The sequence below is a fragment of the Pelophylax lessonae genome, assembly GCF_965119305.1.
Source record: "Pelophylax lessonae genome assembly, chromosome: 1".
In the NCBI taxonomy this organism is placed as follows: Eukaryota; Metazoa; Chordata; class Amphibia; order Anura; family Ranidae; genus Pelophylax; species Pelophylax lessonae.
Window position 1 is genome coordinate 568,983,259 of NC_138768.1, and position 26,790 is coordinate 569,010,048.

Below are 26,790 nucleotides of genomic sequence, written 5' to 3' on the forward strand. Positions count from 1 at the left end.
AACCAGAGAGGGTGGCAGCAGCCTGAAAATCTCCAAGATCTCTCACAGCAGTTTGTACTCACAAATGTCTAAGGAAAGTTGGTTGCCTCTTTCCAACATCCATGCAACACCTTTCTCCTGTGATACCAGACTATATCTTCAGCAGACAGCCCCTCCAGTTGCCCTCCTGAGGTCTCATGAACAGCAAGCACATGGCAGTGCTGCCCTGGAAGGCAGAAGACCCTCCAGGCTGTGTTCTCTCCTGAAAGAAAAGACCAGACTGCTCTTTGTCTCAGAGTATTTATACAGATCCCCAGCAGCCTTCAGGGCCATCCTTCCTGGCATTGGTCAGGCTGTATACTGTATATATACATGCTGCTTTTGGCATTACCCCACTCCTATTTTTCAAAAAGTTCTCCAGCTCTCTGGAAAGCAGAGGAAATAGTCAAACTAGCAGCAGAAACACTGAACAGACCTAACTAATCACATGCACTGCAGTGATTACAGTGAGCATATCTCAGTTTACCTAACAGAGCAATTACAGCCACACTGGTTACAGTGAGACAAGCTACCCTGTTTCCCTGAAAATAAGCCCTACCCTGAAAATAAGACCTAGCATGATTTTCAGAGATGGCTGCAATATAAGCCCTACCCTGAAAATAAGCCCTATTAAAATCCTTGATCTTAGCCCCTCCCTCTGCAGTATTCGGAGAGGGAAAGTAGAGCTCCGGAGGGTCACATGAGTGCCCAGCAGTGCTGTAAATAAGGTATTTTCCACAATAAAATTACAAAAAGGAGACACACTGCACATTACATAATCTTTTTACAAAATCGATTACATAATTTTACAATTACTTTATCCAAGGTTTATTTTTGGGATTACAGAATGTCATAATTGCTGACTTCTGAGACTTCAGAAGGGGGAGAAAACTTTTCTTTAACATTTTATTTTTTTATTACAGGTTTTTTAGAACATAGAGAGGGCTAAATGACACAGCACAAGCACTGTGCTGTCTATCATGCTTTAAAGGATCAGAATATTTATTTATTTTAGGGTTACAATCACTTTAAGATCGTCATTGTACATACCGTAAATAAATAAGACATCCCCTGAAAATAAGCCCTAGTATGATTTTTGTAGCCAAAATTAATATAAGACCCTGTCTTATTTTCAGGGAAACACGGTAGATGTACTTGGCAACAAAAACACAGTTCCACTGAACATAGTGGGCCATAACTAAAGTGGAACTACAGTCTCTCGATCAACATGGGCTTTTTTAATCTCCATGCTGCTTGTAGTAGTTAAAGACAGGAAAGTATGTCATATTTACTTTTTTTAAACCTTTTTTACATTTCTCCAGTTACTTGGTTTCCATGCCTAGACAAATGATAGCATACATCCCAGGAGTCTTCAGGAGGGGAGGGAGGGTTCTCAGCTCAACCTATGCCTGAGCTAAGGGCAAATAGATTCCAGGACATAATTGATACATGAATCATCTGCCATTACTCAAGATGACCACTTCCAGAAATGCCAGGGGGTGATTTTCAAAATGATTTCTCAGCAAAATAAAGCATGGAGACATTGGTGGATGGGTGAGTTTGCTTTGAATATTAAAATATATTAAATAACATTTTTGGTTTGTGGTGCTCAGGTGCAGTGTAGTTCCACTTTATATTTACCTAATCCTAGCACCTGTCTAGGAGGTTGCTCATGGCTTTGCTCACTCCCTGGTTCTTCTCTGCTAGTGACCCTTCTCAGTTTTGCTGCATCTGGCTATGGATCAGCACCTCCAAAACGTTCGAACTGTCTAGACAATGGAGCAGGCAAAGACCAATCAAAAGTGGAATTTGTCACTGCCTTCCCATCATGACCAATATAAATTGGTTTTAAGGCAGTATCAGCAGTAGCAACATCTGTTCTTTTCCAGCAGAATGTCTGAGATAGCTGAGTGCTGTACATTGTATGTACGGAGTTTCCTGCCTCATAACTCTGCACAGCACAGGACCAGCATGTTTCCGGCACAATAAAGGCCTTTAACTGATCAGTGCTTGGCCTTCTGCTTTTAATGAAACTCTAGTATATTTGATCAGTTTACAAACCTAATCTAAGCCTTCCAATCCAGCCTGTACCATTTTTTGGGTGGTAATCCAAAACATCAGAATTAGCCTGTATTTAATGTGGATTTTTCACAGCATCTAGTAGCAGGCTGCAAGTGCACTGGATATTGCCAGATACATTGCCCGTAAGAAAGATGGAGCCCAGCCCCACTGGAAGTTACTGTGTATATGGATGGGGTTACTCTGGGGAATTCCTGTGCTATTAGATCTGTGATCTGTATTTGGTCAGTGCTTTAAACAACTTACAGGAGTTGTAAAGGCAGGAGGTTTTTTATCTTTATACATTCTATGCATTAAGATAAAAAAGCCTTCGGTGTGCAGAAGCCCCCCCCCCCCCCTCAGCCCCCTTAATACTTACCTTAGCCCATCTTTATCCAGTTTTTCAGCTGCCCAGGACTCCCCTCCTCATTGGCTGAGACAGCAGCGTGACACAATTGGCTCCAGCAGCTGTCAATCAAAGTCAGTCAGCCAATAAGGAGAAAGAGGGGGTGGGGCTGGGTCACGGCTCTGTGTCTGAATGCTGCTTGCTGTGGGGGCACTCAACAGGAGGGAGAAGCCAGAAGCACAGAAGATGGACCTGAGAAGAAGAGGATCCGGGCCACTCTGTGCAAATTTTTAAAAAATTAGACTTTACAATCACTTTATTCAAGCAAAGAATCTGTTCCATGACTGTTAAGAAGCAAAAACATAAGGGTTTGATTTACTAAAGGCAAATAGACTTTGCACATTTCAAAGTTCAGTTGCACTCTGCAAGTGCAGTTGCTCCAGAGCTTAGTAGATGAGCAGAAGCTCTGCTGACTTCCATCATCCAATCATGTGCAAGCAGTGATGAGCCGAACACCACCCTGTTCGGTGTGCACTAGAACATCTCAAACAGGGGAAATTTTGTAGCAAACATGTGAACTTCATTAAAGTCTATGGGACACGACCCTGAAAAATCAAAAGTCCTCATTTAAAGGCTTAAATGCAAGTTATTGGCCCAAGAAAGTGTATGGGGACCCAGGTACTGCCATGGGGGACATGAATCAATGCAAAAAAATTATTTTAAAAAGATTGTTTTTACAGGAGCAATGATTTTAATAATGCTAAAAGAGAAACAATAAAAATGAAAAATTCTTTTAACTATCTTGCCCGGGGGGGGGGGGGGGCCTTAATGTGCCTGTAAAGTGGCACATTTGTGCAATGTTTGTAGCCTGCTGCAGCAATACTGACATTTCTAAAGGAAAAAATGTCATTTAAACTTGCTCGCGGCTGTAATGTATTGTCGGCTCCCGGCAATACAGATAAAAACATGAAAGAAACGGTGTGGGGTCCCCCCCAAAATCCATACCAGACCCCTCGGGTCTGGTATGGATTTTAAGGGGAACCCTACACCAAAATTAAAAAAAATCTATACCAGACCCTTATCTAAGCACACAGCCTGGCTGGCCAGGATGGGGGTGGGGGTGAGCAAGCGCCCCCCCTCTCCTGAATCATACAATGCTACAGATCACCCCCCATGTGAATGGATATTGGGTACCCATTCACCAAAAAAAGTGTACAAAAAATAAAGGCAAAAGCCAGTTTTGGAAAAGTCCTTTATTAAAAAATAAAAAAAAGTGTCCCCTGATGATCAGTCGCCCGCACGCCCGCCCAAAAAATAGAAATAAAAAAAAAAGAAGCTCCTGCTTCTACGGATGCTTCCCGAGCTCTGAGCTGTTTTGATTTTGACAGCTCTTTTATAGGGACCTGACGTCATGTACCACAATACACTGCTCAGGTGCAGTGAATAAATTACATTAAGTCAGTAATTTATTCACTGTACCTGAGCAGTGCATTGTGGGGAGGCTTGTGATGTCAGATCCCTTCAAAAGAGCTGTCCAAAATCAAAACAGCGCGGAAAGCATCTGTAGAAGCAGGACACTTTTTTTTTTTAATTTTTAATAAAGGACTTTTCCAAAACTGGCTTTTGTCTTTATTTTTTTGTACACTTTCTTGGTGAATGAGTAGGGGTGTGATGTACCTGATATCCATTCACATGGGGGGGCTGGATCTGGGGGCCCCCTTGTTAAAGGGGGCTTCCAGATTCCAATAAGCCTCCCTCGCAGACCCCCACAACCACAGCTCACGGTTGTGGGGAAGAGACCCCTGTCCCCATTAACATGGGGGCAAGATGCTTTGGGGTGGGGGTGCCTTTCTCGCCCCCACCCCCATCCTGGCCAGCTAGGCTGTGTGCTCAGATAAGGGTCTAGTATGAATTTTAGGGGGAACCCCACGCCGTTTTTTTAACATTTTGGCACGGGGTTCCCCTTAAAATCCATACCAGACCCGAGGGCCTGGTATGGACTGGGGGGGACCCCACGCCGTTTTTTTTTTTTAGCAATACTGACATAAACTGATATAAACTAAAGTGTCTATATATGTATATATATATATATATATATATATATATATATATATATATATATATATATATATATATATATATAAATATAAATATATATATATATATATATATATATATATATATATATATATTAGAGAGATATATAGATATATATATATATATATATATATATATAACTTTGTGGTATACACTGCACTATCTGATCTCAACAAACTGTAAAAAGCAAAAATCTCTCTCCCTTGCCCGCAATGTAATATTAACTATAGAATTCCACGTATAAATCACCCGCTGGCCAAGGGATTCGAAACTACAACCTAGCAACTGCAAGCCTACACCACCATTAAGCACACTTAGAGTAACCACACTTTCCCTACCTAACTCACTCCTATCTCACCCTACACACAGTGGATGAGATAAGTTAGGGAGAGTGTGTCCAGCTTAAGCAGGCTTAACAGTGGCATAGGTGGTAGAATACTAGGCTTGCATTGAGATGGCTGTGGGTTCAAATCCCCCAGCCAGTAGGTGACTCAGAGGTCAGAGTCCATGATAATGCAGGAACTCAAAGTTCCTGCTAAGAAGTCCATTTGTTTGTCATTCAACAAACGAGCAAACAGCCAATGTTCAAGTCAAATGTAAGCTCATCCCTATGTGCAAGTAAAAAAAGCATTTTATTTCTTAACGTTCCTTGCATATGATTGGGTATTCTTTGGAAAGTTAAGCTTTACCTCATTTACTAAGCTCTGGAGCAACTGCACTTGCAGCTGCATCTATTTGTCATTAGTAAATCAATCCATAGCCTCAATATCACAAAACATATCTTGCACCTTCATAATCATAAAGGCACTGAAACTGTTGTTGATTGTAAGAGCAAGACCACAGCTTTATTTATCAATAGTCTCCATAAAATAACTCCAACATGAACATAAAGATTCCAGAAAACAACTGTACCAGTAACCTGTGACTGGCACATTTATTTTTTAATGTGTGGAAGGGAGGGTTGGATCTTCTCATTCAGGAACCAGACGGGAACATTTTCCCATCCCCAGGTTATTTTTACAGCCCCCCACCTAGCTAGTCCTTCTTATAGCCTAAAGGGGACACAGTACTAACATAATGCCATGCTTCTGACCAGTCAGAAGCCCCTTTCCTTAATGTGCAAGGGCACTTTCAAGTAAATGTGCTCTGTGGTCCAATCTGCTGGTCTATACATCACTACTGTGTTCTGTAGTGACACAGGAGTCTGCAGGAGGAAACACAGCTTGCAGAATTGGACAGACAATCTGTCTCCAGACTCAGTGACACAACAGGAAGTAAGGAAATCAGCAATACGCACCTAACAGAGATTCTAACCTTTCTCCATTCTAATAAAAAGGTCTTTTGTTGATGTTTGTGTTCCCATTGGAGAAATTATTTTCACTTGTTTGGGTGACAAAACAGAAGATGAAGAGAAGACACCAATAAACACTTGATACAGGTTCTAACTCTTCTATATTCCAAAAAAAAAGAATTTTATTACTGTCTGTTCGCCCAAGGGAGAATTTATCTTTTCTTCCGGTCCGGAAAACACAACAGGAGAAGAAATATCTTGCTAACAGAAACACAGACAGAAATAAAAAACTGATAGGGATTTAATCATTCTCTGTTCTATCCATAACTAATAAAAGTCAAGAATTCTGCTTCATCCTTAGATTTTATATTTTCATGACATCTTATTTTGCAGGTATGAGGTAAGGATATGGACTAGATATAACATATAATTCCTTTTAACATAATAATAAAAGCATAAAACTGCACTGCACCTAACAAAGTCAACATAAGGAAGCCAACATTGTGTGGATAATTCTCTATCCTGGTACTGCCCAAGTAGCTGGCTTCCCTATACTAGTGTTTGTTCACTGCCATTGTAAGTGCAATTATAAGCTTTTATCATTATATTAAAAGGGTTATAGGCACTACCCAGTATGCCTGTGCCTTTTGTTTATGACTTTTGTTAATTTACACAAAGATAAAATACATAAAAGAAAATTATATGATATGATAAATTAGACTACAGATGCAAATAAATTGCAATGTCAACTTGCTGGTATGGCTGTAATTTATCTATTGTCCATTGTACATTTTAGATGTAATATTAAAAGGCTACCATTACAGTGATAAATTAGAATTAGTATCCCATGCTCAGCTACTGCTCTTTCATTGAAATATTGAGCTTTAACCATAATGGTCTCATAATAAATATACATCTCGGTGTAATGATATAATCTTTGCATATTACATTTTTTCCAGTGGAATGATGCGTTGGGGTGAATTCGATGACCTTCATCACATTGCTGAAATAGAAGAAGCTGAAAAGACTTATGATGGTGAATCAGACTTACAGAATGGTAAATATCATGAATCAAAATCCAAAAGAAAAGCTAGTGCTTTCCAAACTGCCAGAGTAATAAATATTCAATAAACCTCTTGACAATCAAATATAACCTCCGTAGTGCTTACCCCCGAAGGAGCTGCTGTTTTCTCGGGTCTCCTGTTCCTCATGCCCATGACTCTACATGCAGCACCACACTCTTCAGGACATCTGGGCTTACGAGTGAATATTTATTGCAACAATACACTATAATACACAATGATTCAACAGCCCAATCAATGGAAAATGGCAATAAACTCTAGCAAAAATAGGTGCAACAGTTGCAAAAAAAGAAAAAAAAACACATATACACCTAATAATAAACAGGCAGACCTGTGAATGACCCCTAATCCCTATATTAGGTAAGGTCCTGGCTAAGGGATGATGCTAGGACAATGGTCTGGGCAGTCTTTGGCAAACCTTCCACTACGGGCCAGTGTGTTGGGCCCAAATCAGGTGTTGGGGAACTCAAGATTAGGTTCCTCAGAACCTGGGTATAGGTGCCTGCATGATGCCACAAACGGGCAATCCTATTCCTTTAAACAAGGTGTAGCAGGGTACTCTCACTGACTTCCAAGATGACAAGTTGTGTCCTCCCGTTCTCCTTTCAGGGCTCAGTGGAGTAATCTGCAGTGGTGTCCTCCTTGACAATCAAGCAGCATCACCAGGCTCAACAGTAGCATTCCCACAAACCAGGAGATGCTTGTTACTCTCTGCTTCTCCGACACTGTGGTAAACCATCATGTTAGCAGCCTGCTACACTGTCAGTCTCCGACAACATTACCCTCAAAACTGCCCCTAGTCCAGGAACAGTCCTTTCTTTTCCTCTCTTTAGAGCCCTGATCAAGCTGGGATCTGTATTTCCAGGGCCAGTTTGAAGTACAGGCTTATTCTCCCTGGGGGCCACATTCCCCACAAGTCACAGTTCCTTCCAGCAGACTCTGTCTTTCCCAGAATCCACAGCAGCCCTGTTTCTGCTTCCTCTTTGTGACCCTAGAACCCAGGCGGTGGGCAGGATCTCAGATTACACACACAGCCCAGCATCAGCAGCAGTATCCTCTCTCTACCCTCTCCTCAAGAAGAGTAGAAGAGCTGCAGGGCAGCAGCAGTGAATATCCGGTCTGCTGTCAGACAGAGCAGCAGTGAACCAGGGGCTACATATACACAGTATCTCACAAAAGTGAGTGCACACTCACATTTTTGTAAATATTTTAATATATCTTTTCATGTGACAACACTGAGGAAATGAGACTTTGCTACAATGTAAAGTAGTGAGTGTACAGCTTGTATAACAGTGTAAATTTGCTGTCCCCTCAAAATAACTCAACACACAGCCATTCATGCCCAACCACTGGCACAGAGCTTCACAGGTTGCCACTGGAATCCTCTTTCACCCCTCCATGATGACATCACAGAGCTGGTGAATGTTAGAGACCTTTCACTCCTCCATCTTCCGTTTGAGGATACCCAACAGATGCTCAATAGGGTTTAGATCTGGATACTTGCTTGGCCAGTTTATCACCTTTACCCTCAGCTTCTTTAGCAAGGCAGTGGTCGTCTTGGAGGTGTGTTTGGGGTCTTTATCATATTGGAATACTGCCCTGCAGCCCAGTCTACAAAACAAGGGGATCATGCTCTGCTTCAGTATGTCACAGAACATGTTGGCATTCTTGGTTCAGGGGTCTTGGCAAATATTCTTATAGCCTAGGCCATCTTTATGTAGAGAAACAATTCTATTTTTTAGATCCTCAGAGAGTTCTTTGCCATGAGTTGCCATGTTGAACTTCCAGTGACCAGTATGAGAGAGTGAGAGTGATAACACCAAATTTAACACACCTGCTCCCCATTCACACCAGAGGCCTTGTAACACTAATGAGTCACATGACACTGGGGTGGGAAAATGGCTAACTGGGCCCAATTTGGACATTTTCACTTAGGGGTGTACTCACTTTTGTTGCCAGTGGCTTAGACATTAAGGCTTCTTTTCCACTAGTGCGACTTGTCGTGGGACTTTGGACTAATAAAGTCGCATGACAAGTCACAGTCCATTGATTTCAATGGCACCCGTTCCCATCTATGCGACTTAAAGTTGCAGCGACTTTGAAAAGGTGCCTGCACTACTTTGATGCGACTTTGAGTCAGAGTGTGTCAAGTCAGATCAAAAACTTTGCATCAAAGTTGCACTGCAAAGTTGCACTGTAAATCGCACGACTTTGGCATCGTACTTGTGGAAACGTAGCCTAATGGCTGTGTGTTGGGTTATTTTGAGGGGACAGCAAATTTACACTGTTATACAAGCTGTACACTCACTACTTTACATTGTAGCAAAGTGTAATTTCTTCAGTGTTGTCACATGAAAACTTAGAATAAAATATTTACAAAAATGTGAGGGGTGTACTCACTTTTGTGAGATACTGTATGTGTATATATATACATACATACATATATATATATTACATTAGAGAGAGAGAAAGTATATATATAGTAAACATGCATATCTACTGTATACATACTGTATATCAGCATATATAATAGCTGTAACGTATAGACAAACTTATGTGCATAAACTGCATAATAGGAAGAATTTAGCAAATTGCAGTGCACACGGAGGCTGCATTCACACATGGGCATTTTGAATCGCGAGTCTGTGATTTGTCTCAGTACACAATGTCAAGCTGTGCACTGTCCCTGTTCAGACACAGAATGGTCCATGGCAGGACAACCTGGGCTCAGAGGAAGTGGGTTGAGCGTTGCTGCCCATCAAACTTGGGAAATGTAATGGTAGAAAGAATGGCTGCAGGATAAATTTCTGGATTGAGTTCCACTATAAAAATATCAAATTTCACATCCTAATACACTTTGCATATTTTAGTTCTTCCTATTTTCACATTTTAATTTAACCTGTTGTGTTTTTTTTTTCCTATAATCCCTTCAGAGTGTGACTATAGCAGTAGCACCCTGAAGCCCCACCTTAATGACCATGACCCTGATTCACCGTCTTTATACCGCACCATGAGTGATGCCGCACTAGTTAGGAAAAGGATTCGTCCAGACACTCCAGACAGAAGCCATCTACAGAAGCATCGGTTTTCCATCAATGGACACTTCTATAACTATAAGGTAAGAGGCAAGCCTCTACGATCATCTAGAAATATTCTACTATTATTTAAAATAGTTCACAAATATAGGACTGTAGCCTTGCAGCACTAGGTTTCTGTACTAAATACCTGAAATCTGCATTTGTAATATCCTCTTGTTACCTGTACAGCAGACATTAGGCTAATGGCGTGAGATTATAATTTGAGCCAGTCAGGCTTTAGTGATGTCATTCCAACAAGTTTGGCAAACTGAGGGGTGTTTACCCTATTTACAAGAAAGTAAAGTCAAGGTGGTTTAATAATGCACAGTTAAATCACTAATCTTATCACTTCTGTTGTAGATAGAATGGAATGTGCTGTTTATAGGGAAAACATAGTAAGTTGCACTGGCAGTTGGAAAGACAGCCTTGACATTGCAATAAATGTGTATAATCATTCCTGGGAGATACCTGACTATACCTTTACCTTGCTTGCTCAGTACACCAACTCAGCACATTTTACCTATATGTCTTTTCAAACTGAATAGGGATCTAATTCCTCCCTGACCTCCTGCTAGACCAGGGGCCCCCAACCCCCGGGCCACGGACCGGTACCAGTCCGTGGCCTGTCAGAACCTGGGCCGCACTGCCACATGGAGGAGGCACATCAGGCGGCATCATGGTGGCTGCCTGGAGATGAACTATTTGGTGGCTGAAGGGGGATATCGAGTCGCCGCGAGGCAACCAGCAGCAGGAGGGGCGTTCACCTTTCCCGGGGTCCTGTTGTGTTGGACCGTGTTGGGGAAAGTCAGCGCAAGGCCGGCCTGGTCCAGCGCTGCTGTAACCAAAGGCACGATAGAAGTCTCCTTGAGTGGGGATTGGAGGGGGAGCCAGAAGGAGTCGCAGGCACCTGGCCGCTAACACACAGCCAGGCCTCTATGTGAGCATCTGGTGGTGGGCTATGGGTGGCAAGTGGCATGCTGCATCTGGTGGCAGGCTATGGGTGGCAAGTGGCATGCTGCATCTGGTGGCAGGCTATGGGTGGCAAGTGGCATGCTGCATCTGGTGGCGGGCTATGGGTGACAAGTGGTATGCTGCATCTGGTGGCAGGCTATGGGTGACAAGTGGTATGCTGCATCTGGTGGCAGGCTATGGGTAACAAGTGACACACTGCATCGGGTGGCAGGCAACACTGGTGAGTGGCAAGCTCAGGGCTCCCACTGATTCTGCATTATGGTGAGTTAACAATTGAATTATATATTACAGTGTAGTAATAGAAATAATGTAATTCAATCATCCTGACACCATATCAAGAATGGTGTTGGGAAATTGAAGATTGAAGTGCTAACACCAGCCCGACAAATAACCCGCTGCCAAATTCCCTGTCAACCCTTCGGCAAAATTTCCTTCCACAAAACCGGTCCCCCGTACAAAAAAGGTTCAGGACCGCTGTGCTAGACCACAGCATCCCCACCACACCTGGGTCATTATACTTACATTGACTGCTACTTTGGCTTCTTCATTGCAGTTGTAAATAATTGCCATTGAGGCATACCCTGTAATGAATTCTATCTGTAGTGTAAGAGTGTACCATTGGTAATAATTAAGAATCTGCTTAGAGTACAAGCTCTGCAAGCCTGGTGTATTATAAAAGAATATGTGGCCCAATCAAAAATATACAGGGTCATCTCATAAAATTATAATATCATCAAAAAGTTAATTTATTTCAGTAATTCAATTCAAAAAGTGAAACTCATATTTTATATAAGAATGGATGGGGATTATACCCAAGACCAACCTCCCAGTACGGTCAATGGGAATGGGGGGGGGGGGGGAGATAGAACTGAAATGGGGACTTTCTCGTTACTGTATTAATCAAATAATCAAAAAGTAAAGTACAAATTTTTATTTTAATACAAAACTTGAAAACAATAAAAGCATATATTGCATATAGGAACTGTATCAGAGTTTTTGAACAGTTGTTTGAGCACAAATGCAGTTTTGTTAATCCAAAGGTGGATTTTCAAACTTCCAGATGTGTGTACCTCGACATGTTTCGTGGCAAACCACTTCTTCAGGAGGGTATTTTACACACTATGCTCTTTCTGACAATGATAAACAATCAGTTAATGATAGCATAATATAATATATAGAATAGAAAAGCATGTATACAAAAATAAGGGAGGACTATCTTACCTAATGTTCAAGGCTCTGATGGATCACAGACCTGGGTGCACAACCACCAAATCCTCTCACCGGCGGACAAGGGAGACACTAAATTTAAACCAGTTAAATGGATGTTTTTTAATATATGGTTGAATCTTGTACTGAGGCGCATGTGCAACTCAGTCCTGTATAAAAACAGGAAGAAAGGAAAGGAAGGATTCCTACAAAGTTGGTGAGTTTGATGGTTTGGTGCTATGAAATTAGTGGGAAAAACAAGATGTGATAAAAACCACTCCCAGTTTGAATAGCTGGGTATGAAAATGAAAATGAAAAGGTAGTTGAAAAGAAGGTGAGGGATGGGATGGGATAGAAATTACTATCCCATCCCATCCCTCACCTTCTTTTCAACGACCTTTTCATTCTATATTTCTATATATTATATTATGCTATCATTAACTGATTGTTTATCATTGTCAGAAAGAGCATAGTGTGTAAAATACCCTCCCGAAGAAGTGGTTCGCCACGAAACATGTCGAGGTACACACATCTGGAAGTTTGAAAATCCACCTTTGGATTAACAAAACTGCATTTGTGCTCATACAACTGTTCAAAAACTCTGATACAGTTCCTATATGCAATATATGTTTTCATTGTTTTTAAATGTTGTATTCAAATACAAATTTGTATTTTACTTTTTGATTATTTGATTAATACAGTACCGAGAAAGTCCCCATTTCAGTTCTATCCTTTTCCCCCCCATTCCCATTGACCGTACTTTCCAGGTTGGTCTTGGGTATAATCCCTATCCATTCTTCAATTCTAAAGGGATGCTGGTACTATAGACTCTTAATTTTACCACAGGCTTTCTATATATTCATATTTTATATAGATGCGTTATACACAGTGTTATATTTTAAGCATTTCTTTCTTTTAATTTTGATGGTTATGGCTTACAGCTCGTGAAAACCCACAATTTAGTATCTCAGAAAATTTGAATATTACATTAGACCAAAAAATTTTTAATACAGAAATGTTGGCTTACTGAAAAGTATGTCCATGTACAGTATAGTATTCACTTAATACTTGGTCGGGGCTCCTTTTGCATGAATTACGGCATCAATGCGGTGTGGCATGAAGGTGGTTAGCCTGTAGCACTGCTGAGGTATTATGGAAGCCCAGGTTTCTTTGATAGGGGCTTTCATCTGCATTGTTGGTTCTGGTGTCTCTTATCTTCCTCTTGACAATACCCCACATATTCTCTATGGGGCTTAGGTCAGATGAATTTGCTGGCCAGTCAAGCACAGTTATACCTTGATCATTAAACCAGGTTTTGGTACTTTTAGCAGTGTGGGCAGGTGCCAAGTCCTGCTGGAAAAGGAAATCAGCATCTCCATAAAACTGATCAGCGGAGTAAAGCATGAAGCACTCTAGAATTTCCTGATAGAGGGCTGCGCTGACTTTGGACTTGATAAAACACAGTTCCCCAACACCAGCAGATGGCATGGCTTCCTAAATCATCACTGACTGTGGAAACTTTGTTGTGTATGGGGCTGTGAAGCCCATGGTGACCCATGTCCACAGCCAAAAGCTTCTACAATGGTCACATGAACATCAGAATTGGACTACGGAGAATGGAAGAAGGTTGCCTGGTCTGATGAATCACGTTTTCTTTTACATCATGTGGATGGCCAGGTGCCTGTGCATCACTTACCTGGGGAAGAGATGGCACCAGGATGCGGTATAAGAAGGCAAGTCGGCACAGGCAGCGGGATGCTTTTGGCAAAGTTCTGCTGGGAAACCTTGGATCCTGCCATTTATGTCGATGTTACTTGTCCATGCCTCAATGGATCAGGGCTGTTTTAGCAAAAGGGGGCCATACTCAATATTAGATGGGTGGTCATAATGTTATGGCTGATCTGTGTGTGTGTGTGTGTGTGTGTGTATGTGTATACACACAATAAATATATATATATATGTAGCACCACCCCCGCAGGAGCTGCTGATTATATTATTGGGTCTACACCCTGCCTAACAACCCAATCAAATTGGCTCGATCCCTCCTCAGGCACAACTGACCCAGAATAGGACTGGACTATCAAATAGATACACAGGTTGGAATACAATACTTCACTATGCAACAATACCTTGTTACCTTCTTGAATAGTAGTCCTTCTGGGTGACACAATGGAACAACGCACAAGATTGTAATTAACCAAACTTAGTTTACTATATATCAAATTGAATAGGGGAGATACAATACAATACAATACAAGTCCATAAAAGGTTATTTAAAACAGCTTTAAAAAGGTAAAAGAATACCCCCACACTCCTCCTGCATTAAGGCTAGACACAGTACCAGGTAGGTGGGCCTATCTGAGTCCCTCCCCCAGAGTTCTCTTCTTTCTTGTTGATCTTCGCTAGCAAGGTTATTGAATAGAGCTCATTTGTAATCCAGATTAGGAATAAAGATCAAGAGAGAGAAAACAACGAGCTGTTAGTTGTCACCGCAGGGTGTCTGCGTAACTGAGCAATAACTTCTGCGAGAGAGATAAGCCTCTGGCGACTCCTTTACAGACCTTATTGTTTGTCTATGAGTCTCCTGAGAGAGTATGGTGATAAACCCCGGGGTTTTATCACCTCCTGCTGCGCTACCGCTATCTGTAGATAAAACTGTCTCTTCAGCAGATAAAGTCAGTTATTGGGCATGTGCCCTCTCACCAACAGAAGTTTCTCCTTCGCGCGCTTCCACTGCGGTCTCAGTCCTTTGGCTATATGCCAGCCGCGCGGGATCCTTCTGGCGGATGACTTCCGGTCTCGGCAAACAGCAGTATGACCTCCAGGAATGTGCCTCGTGCTTGAGATGGGACGGTTCCACGTCGTCCCTCCAGGCTAAAAGGCTCTGGCCCAATATCCAGTGTCAGTCCTTCACTCTCGCTCGCTGGTTCCTCAGAGTCCAGCGCAGAAAGGCCCCCCATTCGCGCGCTTCTCTCTTCCTTTAAATAACCTCCCCCATAGTGCCGTGCGGTGCAGCCGTGCACCCTGGATCTTGCAAAGCAGCCTGGGAGATGTAGTTTCTTCATCTTGTGAAAAGGAAGTCACAGCCCGGGAAATTCCATGCAGCTACCACTAGAGGGAGCCTAGTTCCTGGATCTTGCAAAGCAGCCTGGGAGATGTAGTTTCTTCATCTTGTGAAAAGGAAGTCACAGCCCGGGAAATTCCATGCAGCTACCACTAGAGGGAGCCTAGTTCCTTCCCACATATCAAACAGTGTCTTTAGGCATGTTTAACCCCGCTACACACTCCCCCCACTTGAGAAACTTTGGTCCCCAAAGAGGTCAACAGTATGTACCCTAGTGCATAGGTTGGCATTATACAACAAAAACATTAACATTTTGCTGAAATAAGTCAATCTGAATACATCCAATTTTGTATTCTAATAGCAGTGCAACAGTAAAACGATAAAGTGCAATTAATAAACACATAAGTGATTTCTACAGTGTTAATATAGTGCTGATTTCTAGTGCTTTTATATAGTGCTCCTTTAAAAAGCACATGTGCCTTTGCAATTTCTTAAACACTTACATCTTAAAGTTTGTGTTGAAAAAAAACATCAAAAGGTGAGAAAGAGAAAAAAACATATAGTGAGGTCAGAGCAACAAAATGTGCGCAAACATTAACTCACAAAGTAAACCAAATTGTGAACATCAAAAACTGTGCTTATTATAATGGCCAAACCCAATATCCTTATGTACAAACTTAAATGCAAACGTTTTCTACTTCAATACTTTGTTCTCATGATCTCTCACAGACCCCCCAAAACTTGGGTGGCTTGTACAGTTGTGCCTGGGGGTGAGCTAGGGTTGTCCCCCACCAAATCTACAGTGGAGGAACTAGGCTGGTCAGGAGATCTTTTGGAGGTAAAAACAGCTTCTTCCGAACATTCACCCAATTGATCATAGGTCAGTCTCTTAGGTGGGTGAATGACTCTCCTTTCCCTCTGTTCCCGTGGAGGCATGCTCTCAGAGGTGCTAGGATCAGGCACTTCTGAGGATTCTTCAATGTCCCCCTCCTCATGTTCCAACACAGAGGAACCTGATGGTTCAAGAGAGGTCAGTTCTTCTTCAGAGAAGGGTGCAACCTCCTCCTCAGGATCTTCATCCTCAGCTGCTTCTTCTGGAAGCATATGAAAGGGTATGAATTCAGGGGCTTCTGCCCGAAGGGCTCCTCTATCAGCCAAGTCAGATGAAGACAGGGAGGCAGGTGTGGGTTCTGGCAACTGAGATGACCACAACCAGTCGGGTACCTCCTCTTCATCTTCCAAATCTTCAGATGGAGAACTTCCCTCTCCCTCATCTGGGAGCGTCGTCTGAGATCTGGTAACTGGTCTGGACCGGCGAGAAGTCGAAGGGGCCTCTGACAAGTCTTCCACAGGGGGCATACGAACCGCTTCAGAGAGAGGCAGCAAATGGTTCCGATGCCAAGCCTTCAATGGACCCACACTTCCTTCAGGCCGAATTTGGTACACAGGAAGGTTTGGCAGTTGCTTGCAGATAACATAAGGTTGGGACTTCCAGCGGTCTGCCAACTTGTGTTTTCCCGGGACACCCAAGTTTCTCAACAAAACCCTGTCCCCTGGTTGCAGGTCATGGATCCGAACTTTTAGGTCGAAATTTTTTTTATTCCGCAGTCCACGTTGATCAGATGTGGCCTGAGCCTTGTCATAGGCCGCTTTCAGACTCTTCCGCAGTCGGTCCACATATCCTCTATGCGATGCTGAAGAGGTATGATCAGGCGAAATGCCAAAGGCCAAATCCACTGGCAACCGAGCCTCCCTTCCAAACATCAGCCGATAAGGGGAATATCCAGTAGCATCACTGACAGTGCTGTTGTAGGCATGCACAATGGCAGCTACGTGCCTGCCCCAATGCTGTTTCTTCTCTGAGCTCAAAGTCCCCAACATATCCAAAAGAGTCCTGTTAAATCGTTCAGGCTGGGCATCCCCCTGTGGATGGTAGGGAGTGGTTCTAGTCTTTTGAATGCCTAACATATCTAACAGTCTCTTGATCAGTCTGCTTTCAAAGTCCCTTCCCTGATCAGAATGGAGGCGCTGTGGTAACCCATAATGTACAAAGAACTTCTCTACAAGAACTTTGGCTACCGTTGAGGCCTTCTGATCCCTTGTTGGGAATGCTTGAGCATATCTGGTAAAATGGTCTGTTACCACAAGGACATTCCCCTGGCCACTCAGATCAGGCTCTAAGCAAAGGAAATCAATGCACACCAGCTCCATGGGTCCCTGACTTTGTAGATGGCCCATTGGGGCTGCTTGACGTGGCAGAGTCTTCCTCTGTATACACCGGACACAAGAATGACAGTATCCTTCAACTTCGGCCCTCATACAAGGCCAGTAGAACCTGTCCCTGACAAGCTGAAAGGTTCTTTCGGGCCCCAGATGGCCATGATTATCATGAAGAGCGGCCAGAACTCCCTCTCTGTATTTAGCTGGTAAGAACAGTTGCCACTTCTCCTCCAGATCTTCAGATGGACCTCTCCGGTAGGCCACTCCTTCTCTGATCTGTAACCGGGTCCACTCTCTATGCAACAGACGGGCCCCCTGAGGGGAGTCAGTTAGAAGCAACTCAGGGCTCTGGATCTCCAGGGCTTCCAAGAGAAGTTTTCCCAAAGGGTCTTCCAACTGCTCCTTCCGCAAGTCCCTTTTGGACAGCCGGGGCAAACCCTCCCCTTCAACTTGGGTCACCTGGCAGTAGCATTTGGGTACTCCGATAGCCGAAACCCCAATCTCTTCTGCTCTTGACCCTCCTCGGGATCGAAATTCAGTTCCCTGATATAGGGCACGCACCCCTTCTGGAGCCAAATGAGTCCATTCTTCCGCAGGTTCCTGTGGAACATGCAACCTTCTGGATAGGGCATCTGCATCCCTATTTCCGATTCCTGGCCGATACTTCAGGCTAAAATTGAAGCTAGAGAGGGCAGCCAACCATCGATGTCCTGTTGCATCCAGCTTGGCCGTAGTCAACAGATAGGTGAGGGGATTATTATCTGTCTTGACAATGAATTCAGCTCCGTACAGGTAGTCTTTCAATTTGTCAACCACTGCCCACTTCAAGGCCAAGAATTCAAGTTTGTGAGTAGGATAATTCCTTTCAGCAGGCAGTAGGCTTCTGCTCACATAGGCAACAGGTCGCAGATGACCCTCATGCTCCTGATAAAGTACCCCCCCCAGCCCATCTCGGCTGGCATCAACATGCAGTTCATATGGTTTTGTGGGGTCCGCATAGGCCAACACAGGGGCAGTGGTTAGGGTTTCCTTCAGCTGGACAAAGGCCCCTTCGCATTCCGGGGTCCACTGATCCTGGATGGATTCCTTAGCCTTCCGGGGGCCTATGGTGGACTTCGCCGGCTTTACCAACTCAGGGACATCATCTTCTTCATTCTTCAGGAGCTCATTTAGGGGTCGGGCAATCTGGGCGAACCCCTCCACAAACCTCCTGTAATAGGAGCAAAAGCCCAAGAATGACCGGAGTTCGGTCACATTTGTGGGTCTCGGCCAGGAAGCAACAGCATCCAGCTTGTCCGGGTCAGTGGCCACCCCTTCTTCAGACACGATATGGCCCAGGTAATGGACCGAGGACTGATAGAATTGGCACTTCTCAGGAGAAAGTTTCAGACCTTCTTCATGTAGCCTCTTCAAGACCTTTTCCAACCTCTCCTCATGTTCTTCTAAAGTTCTGCCAAACACGATAACATCATCCAAGTATACCAGTACCTCTATCAAATTCATATCTCCAACGGTCCTCTCCATCAGCCTTTGGAAGGTAGCAGGGGCCCCGGACAACCCCTGAGGCATGCGATTGAACTCAAAGAACCCCACAGGGGTGATGAAGGCTGTTTTCTCCCGATCTTCAGGGTGCATGGGGATCTGATAATACCCACTCTTTAAGTCCATCACACTGAACCACTTCGCCCCTGACAGACTCTGTAGGGCATCTTCGATTCGAGGAGTGGTATACTGGTCTGGGATGGTTCTTCTGTTCAGTGTTCGGTAGTCGATACAAAGCCTCAAAGATCCATTTTTCTTCCGGACTACCACTATCGGGGAAGCATACGGGCTCCTGGATTCTCGGATAATCCCGATCTTTTTGAGCTCTGCCAGCTGTTGACGTAGATCTTCTAAGTCACCTAAGGGGACTCGCCGGACTCTCTCCCTGAAAGGCTTGTCCTCACTCAGGCGGATCTTATGAGTGGCGCTCCTGGCACATCCCACGTCAAACTCGTCCTTAGAGAATATTTCCCTCCATCGAGCAAGTTGTGCCTTGGCCCTCTTCACCCATTCCGGCGGGAGGGCAGCGTTTCCAGAGCAAAGCTCCTCTATAACCGCTTCACCCTGTTCCTTTTCTTTGAAATCAATGGGGGCAACTGGGGTAGCCGGGTTGACTTGGCCCAGGAGCACTCTGGCCGGTACCTTCACTGGTGTAATAGAGGTGTTTCTGACACTCACTAAAACCCTTCCACGGTTTTCCTGTAACACCTTCAAAGGGATCACCTCAGGGATCACTTCTATCCCTCTCTGTCTCTCCTTTTGACCTGATTCAAAGATAATGAAGGGACCCGGCTGTTGCCATGTGAGTTTAACAGAAGCCTTAAAACAGGCCACCTCTCCTGGCTGTAAGACCTTTTCTGCTCTATCCAGCTTCCAGAGTCGTCCAACTCCTTCTGCGGGGGTCTCTTGCTCCAACACTAATCGTTGGTAGGCCTGCCGTAGCATGGGATGGATCCTTGGCGCCTGAGCATCTTGTCCCTGGACCAGTTGTATCAGAAGGCGCCTTACCAGGTCAGTGTTTGTTCCTACGATGAGAGAGCTTTTGTTGGCCCCTGGTGGAAGAGGACAGACCACCGCTAAGGTGTCGAAGGTTTCCGCTTCACCAGCCACTGATGGATCAAAGGTCAACTTGATTGGCAGATACCCGTCATAGGGAAAACTTTGGGTCCCAATACCCCATATCTCCAGATCTTCCAACTTCTGCAAAGGTAGATGGGTAAGATATTTATCATAGAAGTCTCTATACAAAAGAGTCACCTGGGCCCCTGTGTCAAGGAGGGCTCTTGTGTAAATTCCTTCCACCTGAACCGAGACCACTGGGGAGGGCCCGACCAAGTTAGTTGGGAATTCTCTTGATGTAGCCTTGTTATCTGATTCAGTTCTCTGTACCCTGGCCCTCTTCTCCTTTTTCTTCCTTGATCTAGGCCCCCGCCGAATCCGGTGTGCATTGACTTTCCTTCCCTCAGTAACCCGGAGTCTAGAACTGGGGGTGTTATATTTGGGTCTGACCCCCTGACTCAGTTTCCCTGATCCTGCACCACTTCTGGAGTCCCTTAAGACTGGCGGACACCCGGTTGACTCCTTCACCGGTGTCCTCTGAAGTTTCCCGCTGGCTCGCGAGGTTTCGCGGCAGCATTTCCTGAGCTGGGACATACCCTTCTAACATGCCCAACTCCCCCGCAGTTGAAACAAGTTAACAATCTTGCAGGCCGTGGCTCTGGATCTGTGCTGAGACTAACAGGTTCATCTGGCCTCTCCGATATACTCCCCTTGGGTAGAGTGGATACCTGACCAGTCAGGATGGACACCATTTCTATCAACTGAGACACTTGGGTCTTTAGGAGTTCAACTTGAGAGTCACCCTCTTCCACACTTATCACTCCAACCCGGGCAGTTGAGTCAAACTGCCGACTTTTCTTCTTGTTGTCCAACATGACCTCTTCCTCTCTGACCATTCGAATCAGATCGGGGTATTCTAGAATGCCGCCATCTCGACGAGTTCGTAACAGTATGGCAATGGGATCTAAAGGTTGAGCCCCTTTCAGAACCTGTCGTGCACGAGTCTCATCTATTTTCCGGGGGTCTATTCCTTTCTTTAACAGAATCTGGTGGATAATCCTATCCAGACGTTTAATGAATTCGGACAACTTCTCCCCCTCTTCTTGATAACAGTGGTCCAACTGGTAGAGAAGTTCAGCCGCGTTCTCCGTCCGACCAAACACATCTTGCAGAATGTCCAAATAATCCTGTGCAGTGCAGTTCTTCTTGCTAAGCTTTAGATTACGTACAGCCTCTAATGCAGGTCCCCTTAAACTCTCTGTGATCCTCTGCTTCTTGTGCTGTTCTGGTACCTCCCATTCCTCCAAAGCCTGAGTGGCGGTATCTAGCCACTCTTCGAACCCATCTTCTGCTGAAGGCACAGGCTGTTTCCCAGAGAATGTCCGGAGCTTCCTATATCCAGTCATCAGATAGCTCGAGGAGTCCCTGCTACATTTTGCCACAATCTCCCCAAGAACAGCACACAGTTCTGAGCTAAAAGTCGACAAAGGTGATGACTCAGGATGCCCTTCTTGGACACCTTTTTCTTGGCTGGATACCCCAGGGGTGGTGGATGAGGGACCCGCAGTAGGAACTCCTGGATGTATCAGGAAAAGTTCTGTTTGGTCAATAGTTTTTACACTGTTTCCATTGAAATAATCAGGGACCCCTTTCCTCCACTCACACAGTGCATACGTGTGTGGGGCAGTGGTGTCAGTTTTTATGTCAATCACCCAGAATTTCCTGTCTGTGGATAGTGCCCTTAAAACAGGGAGGAGCTTTTCTTCAGTCCAGGCTTCTCCCTTGATTTCAACCACCAGGCCATTTTCCACTATGACATTCTCTTCCTTGCACCACTCAGCAGCAGCGACAGGATCCATTTCTGCGTGGGAGGGGATTCTGGGGCTGAGAGGGTTGTGTTGCAGGACTGTAGAAATCCCGGACGAGCCCCCACGTGTAGCACCACCCCCGCAGGAGCTGCTGATTATATTATTGGGTCTACACCCTGCCTAACAACCCAATCAAATTGGCTCGATCCCTCCTCAGGCACAACTGACCCAGAATAGGACTGGACTATCAAATAGATACACAGGTTGGAATACAATACTTCACTATGCAACAATACCTTGTTACCTTCTTGAATAGTAGTCCTTCTGGGTGACACAATGGAACAACGCACAAGATTGTAATTAACCAAACTTAGTTTACTATATATCAAATTGAATAGGGGAGATACAATACAATACAATACAAGTCCATAAAAGGTTATTTAAAACAGCTTTAAAAAGGTAAAAGAATACCCCCACACTCCTCCTGCATTAAGGCTAGACACAGTACCAGGTAGGTGGGCCTATCTGAGTCCCTCCCCCAGAGTTCTCTTCTTTCTTGTTGATCTTCGCTAGCAAGGTTATTGAATAGAGCTCATTTGTAATCCAGATTAGGAATAAAGATCAAGAGAGAGAAAACAACGAGCTGTTAGTTGTCACCGCAGGGTGTCTGCGTAACTGAGCAATAACTTCTGCGAGAGAGATAAGCCTCTGGCGACTCCTTTACAGACCTTATTGTTTGTCTATGAGTCTCCTGAGAGAGTATGGTGATAAACCCCGGGGTTTTATCACCTCCTGCTGCGCTACCGCTATCTGTAGATAAAACTGTCTCTTCAGCAGATAAAGTCAGTTATTGGGCATGTGCCCTCTCACCAACAGAAGTTTCTCCTTCGCGCGCTTCCACTGCGGTCTCAGTCCTTTGGCTATATGCCAGCCGCGCGGGATCCTTCTGGCGGATGACTTCCGGTCTCGGCAAACAGCAGTATGACCTCCAGGAATGTGCCTCGTGCTTGAGATGGGACGGTTCCACGTCGTCCCTCCAGGCTAAAAGGCTCTGGCCCAATATCCAGTGTCAGTCCTTCACTCTCGCTCGCTGGTTCCTCAGAGTCCAGCGCAGAAAGGCCCCCCATTCGCGCGCTTCTCTCTTCCTTTAAATAACCTCCCCCATAGTGCCGTGCGGTGCAGCCGTGCACCCTGGATCTTGCAAAGCAGCCTGGGAGATGTAGTTTCTTCATCTTGTGAAAAGGAAGTCACAGCCCGGGAAATTCCATGCAGCTACCACTAGAGGGAGCCTAGTTCCTGGATCTTGCAAAGCAGCCTGGGAGATGTAGTTTCTTCATCTTGTGAAAAGGAAGTCACAGCCCGGGAAATTCCATGCAGCTACCACTAGAGGGAGCCTAGTTCCTTCCCACATATCAAACAGTGTCTTTAGGCATGTTTAACCCCGCTACATATATATATATATATATATATATATATATATATATATATATTAGGGATGCACTGAAATGAAATTCTTGGCCGAAGCCGAATAATAATAAAATGTTTGGCCGAAGGCCGAATACCGAACGCGGTGTTTTGCATTTTTTCCATTTATTTTGCCAGTTTTTTGTCCTCTCTCTTCTCTCTCTCTCTTGTCCTCTCATGTCTCTCTCTCTCTCTCTTGTCCTCTCTCTCTCTCTTGTCCTCTCATGTCTCTCTCTCTCCCCAAATGTTACTGTAGGGAATGGGATTCAGTGCACACTGCAGCCTTGTACCATAGGGTTAATGTTAGTGACACTGTAGGGATTGGGAAGGATGCTGGGAATGGAAATTAGGAAGCATGCAGGCAGCCTTGTAAATTTTAATTGCAGATACAGGGCAGGTCAGGGTTAATGTGGTAACATCAATTACTCAGTGACAGTCAGTCAGTGTCAGTGTGGACTTGATCAGATTATACAGTGACAGACAGTCTCTCATAGTGGTGGTAGTAGGAGGCTGGAGGTGGACTAGTAGGAGCCTGGAAAGGAGCACAGCCGCATACATACATTACTCACTCGTGCACTGCAGCCCGCCCCACACATTCAGTGAGTCTTACTCTCCTCCCTAGTTTTTTCAATGGCACATTCAGGAAGCCAATCACGCCGCGAGTAGCGGCACAGCGGAACCAATCAGGTGTGCAGGCACGCGTGATTGGTTCACTGTGCAGCTAATCACGGCGTGATTGGCTTCCTGAATGTGCCATTGAAAAAACTAGGGAGGAGAGTAAGACTCACTGAATGTGTGGGGCGGGCTGCAGTGCACGAGTGAGTAATGTATGTATGCTCACCGCTGAAGTGTCCCGGCTTCCCCTGCCTAACACGGAAGTCTGTGAGTCCTCCTGTCCTCCTCCGAGTCCCTTCCCCCTGTAAATATCGTGACCTCGGCGATATGAATATCGCCTACGGCCACAGAACGATGGTCAATATCATATCGACTATCGTTCAGCCCTATTATTCGGCACAAAATTATTCGGCCTTTTGACTTATTCGGCCGAACACCGAAAGTGCTATTTTTTCTATTTTCGGCCGAATAATGTTCGGCCGCCGATTATTCGGTGCATCCCTAATATATATATATATATATATATATATATATATATATATATATATATATATGTACACACACACACACATACATTTTTGTATTTCTTTAGGTTTCTAATAAGAAAATTGGACAGATTGGTAAAAAAAAGTGCTGACATATCAGAAAAAAAGTCAACAGAAACAAAAATACTTTCATTTATAGATTTTAGTGTACATTGAAGACAATAGTTTGATTCCAAAGTAAAATGGTCAAATAGCAATTTCAGATTTTATAGTTAGATCCTTTTAATTAGTGTGGTGCAGATTACAGTAGTGACTTGAGTTGTCAAGTTCTAGAAAGTTGCATTTTTGTGACATCTAGTGGCAATATTAGGAACTGCAATACGGACAATTTTCTTCCTCTGTTAAGTTTTAAGAAGGCTTTGCTACCCCATGAAAAAAAATATAGGCACATTGTAACCCAAAACTATCTGAGATTTAAGTAGCAAAACAAAATACTAAAGTTCTGAAGATTAATCTTATTTTAGAAAGACTTATAAACAGAGGCATGGCTAGGATTGTGAAAGACCTCGGCACCTTGGGCACTAAGGAGAGGGGAAATGGAATGGCGCTGACTAGTGGTAGACTTGAATCTAAACTGTGTATACACAGCACACATATGGCACAGCCTTTGCACCCACAAAATATGCGTTTTATTACTGTGCCACTGGCAAAAGTCTAACAGACTCATATAAAGATCAGCACAATCAAAAAAAAAAAAGAAACTCTACCATTACATATGCGTTTCTGCATACAGAATACAGACAGAGATTTAATAATTTCTCTGAACCTATTAAAGGATAAGTTCACCTTTTTAAGGGTGGAACATGTAACGTGTTCCCACTCCTGCAGCCTCTCGCCAATCTCCCCTCTCTTCCCCATTGTGACAGTGGGACGGGGATCTTCTCCCTTCATCTGCTGCCACAATTTGAAAATAACGTGGCCATGTCGGGCTCCGCCCACAAACCCACGTCATTCATTCAAAGATATCTGTGAATAAATTAACTACAAGTACTGACATCCTTTTCAGCTGACAGCTTGTAGTTCTCAAGGAACTACAAGGGAGCTAGTGGGCGCTCTAGGTAGTTCAAAAAAATAATATTAATAAATGCACATTTTTATCTGCAAAAAATGATGCATCTATAATATTTTTTTAAGACCGTGATGAAATGATTGAGTTATCATTTTTTAGGGCCGCTGGATTATTTTTCCCACCCCCCTCCCATCGCTGCCCCTGGTAAGGATGAGATTGGCGGCATCCGGTTCCTGGGACACACAGTAAGAAAAACTGATGTTGTTCCTCCCACTGTGTGATGTCAGAAACCGGAAAGTTTCGGTCTAATGTAAACAAACCGTTACTGGCTTGTACAAGCATCTGATCAAAACGATTTTGGTTTGATCAGATGCTTTGGAGGGCAGGGGAGAGATCTGGGGTCTAATAAACCCCAGATCTCTCCATAAAGAGGACCTGTCTTGGCCTATGCTATCACAAGGGATCGTGTTCTACCCTTCTAATAGCAATAAAATATATAAAAAAATAAAGATACAGTGTAAAAAAAGTTTTTTAAGTACAATAAATAATAAAATAAAAAAATGTAAAGCACCCTCGTGCTTACGCACATATGCGAATGCACACGTAGATCTTGCATGCATATGTATCGCCATGAACAAAAGAGCGAGGGAAATGATTTTAGTCCCAGAAATCTTCTAACTCTAAGCTGCTAACCTGTAAAGGCTTTAAAAGTTTCGCCTACAGAGATTTTTAGGTACCGTAGTTTGGTGCCGTTCCATATGGGCGGACTCAATTTTAAAGTGTTATATGTTTGGTATCTACTTACTTGGCATAACATCATCTTTTATATTTTACCAAACAATTTGTTATTTAATTGCATAACTGGTTCTGGACCGGAAGGATTTGCCCCCTTAATGACCAGGCCATTTTTTGCGATTTGGCACTGTGTTATTTTAACGGAAAAGTGCACAGTCGTGCGACACTGTACCCAAATACCATTGATGTCCATTTTTTCCCCACAAATAGAGCTTTCTTTTGGTGGTATTTGATCATCTGTGCGATTTTTATTTTTTGCGCTATAAACCAAAAAAGAACGACATTTCTGAAAAAAAAAAACATTATTTTTTACATTCTGCTATATAACATTCATCATTTTTGGCCAATTTGTTTTCTGCTACATATTTTTGGTAAAAAAAAAAATCACAATAAGCGTATTTTGATTGGTTTGCGCAAAAGTTATCGCGTCTACCAACCAGGGAAAAGATTTATGACATTTTTATTGTTTTTTTTTTTATTTTTTTACTAGTAATGGCGGCGATCTGCGATTTTTACCGGGAC

At 43.8% G+C, this 26,790-nt stretch overlaps 1 protein-coding gene across 3 annotated transcripts in view; it reads left to right on the top strand.

Annotated features, from left to right (window-relative positions):
* The window catches only part of RASSF6 (Ras association domain family member 6), a 106,294-nt gene that overhangs the window by 56,391 nt on the left and 23,113 nt on the right, over window positions 1–26,790 (top strand). For all 3 annotated transcript variants that reach the window (XM_082274285.1, XM_082274284.1, XM_082274286.1), the window contains exons 5-6: window positions 6,770–6,867; window positions 9,826–10,010. In XM_082274285.1, the coding sequence (XP_082130411.1) occupies window positions 6,770–6,867; window positions 9,826–10,010 (283 nt within the window). The remainder of the gene's footprint in view (window positions 1–6,769; window positions 6,868–9,825; window positions 10,011–26,790) is intronic.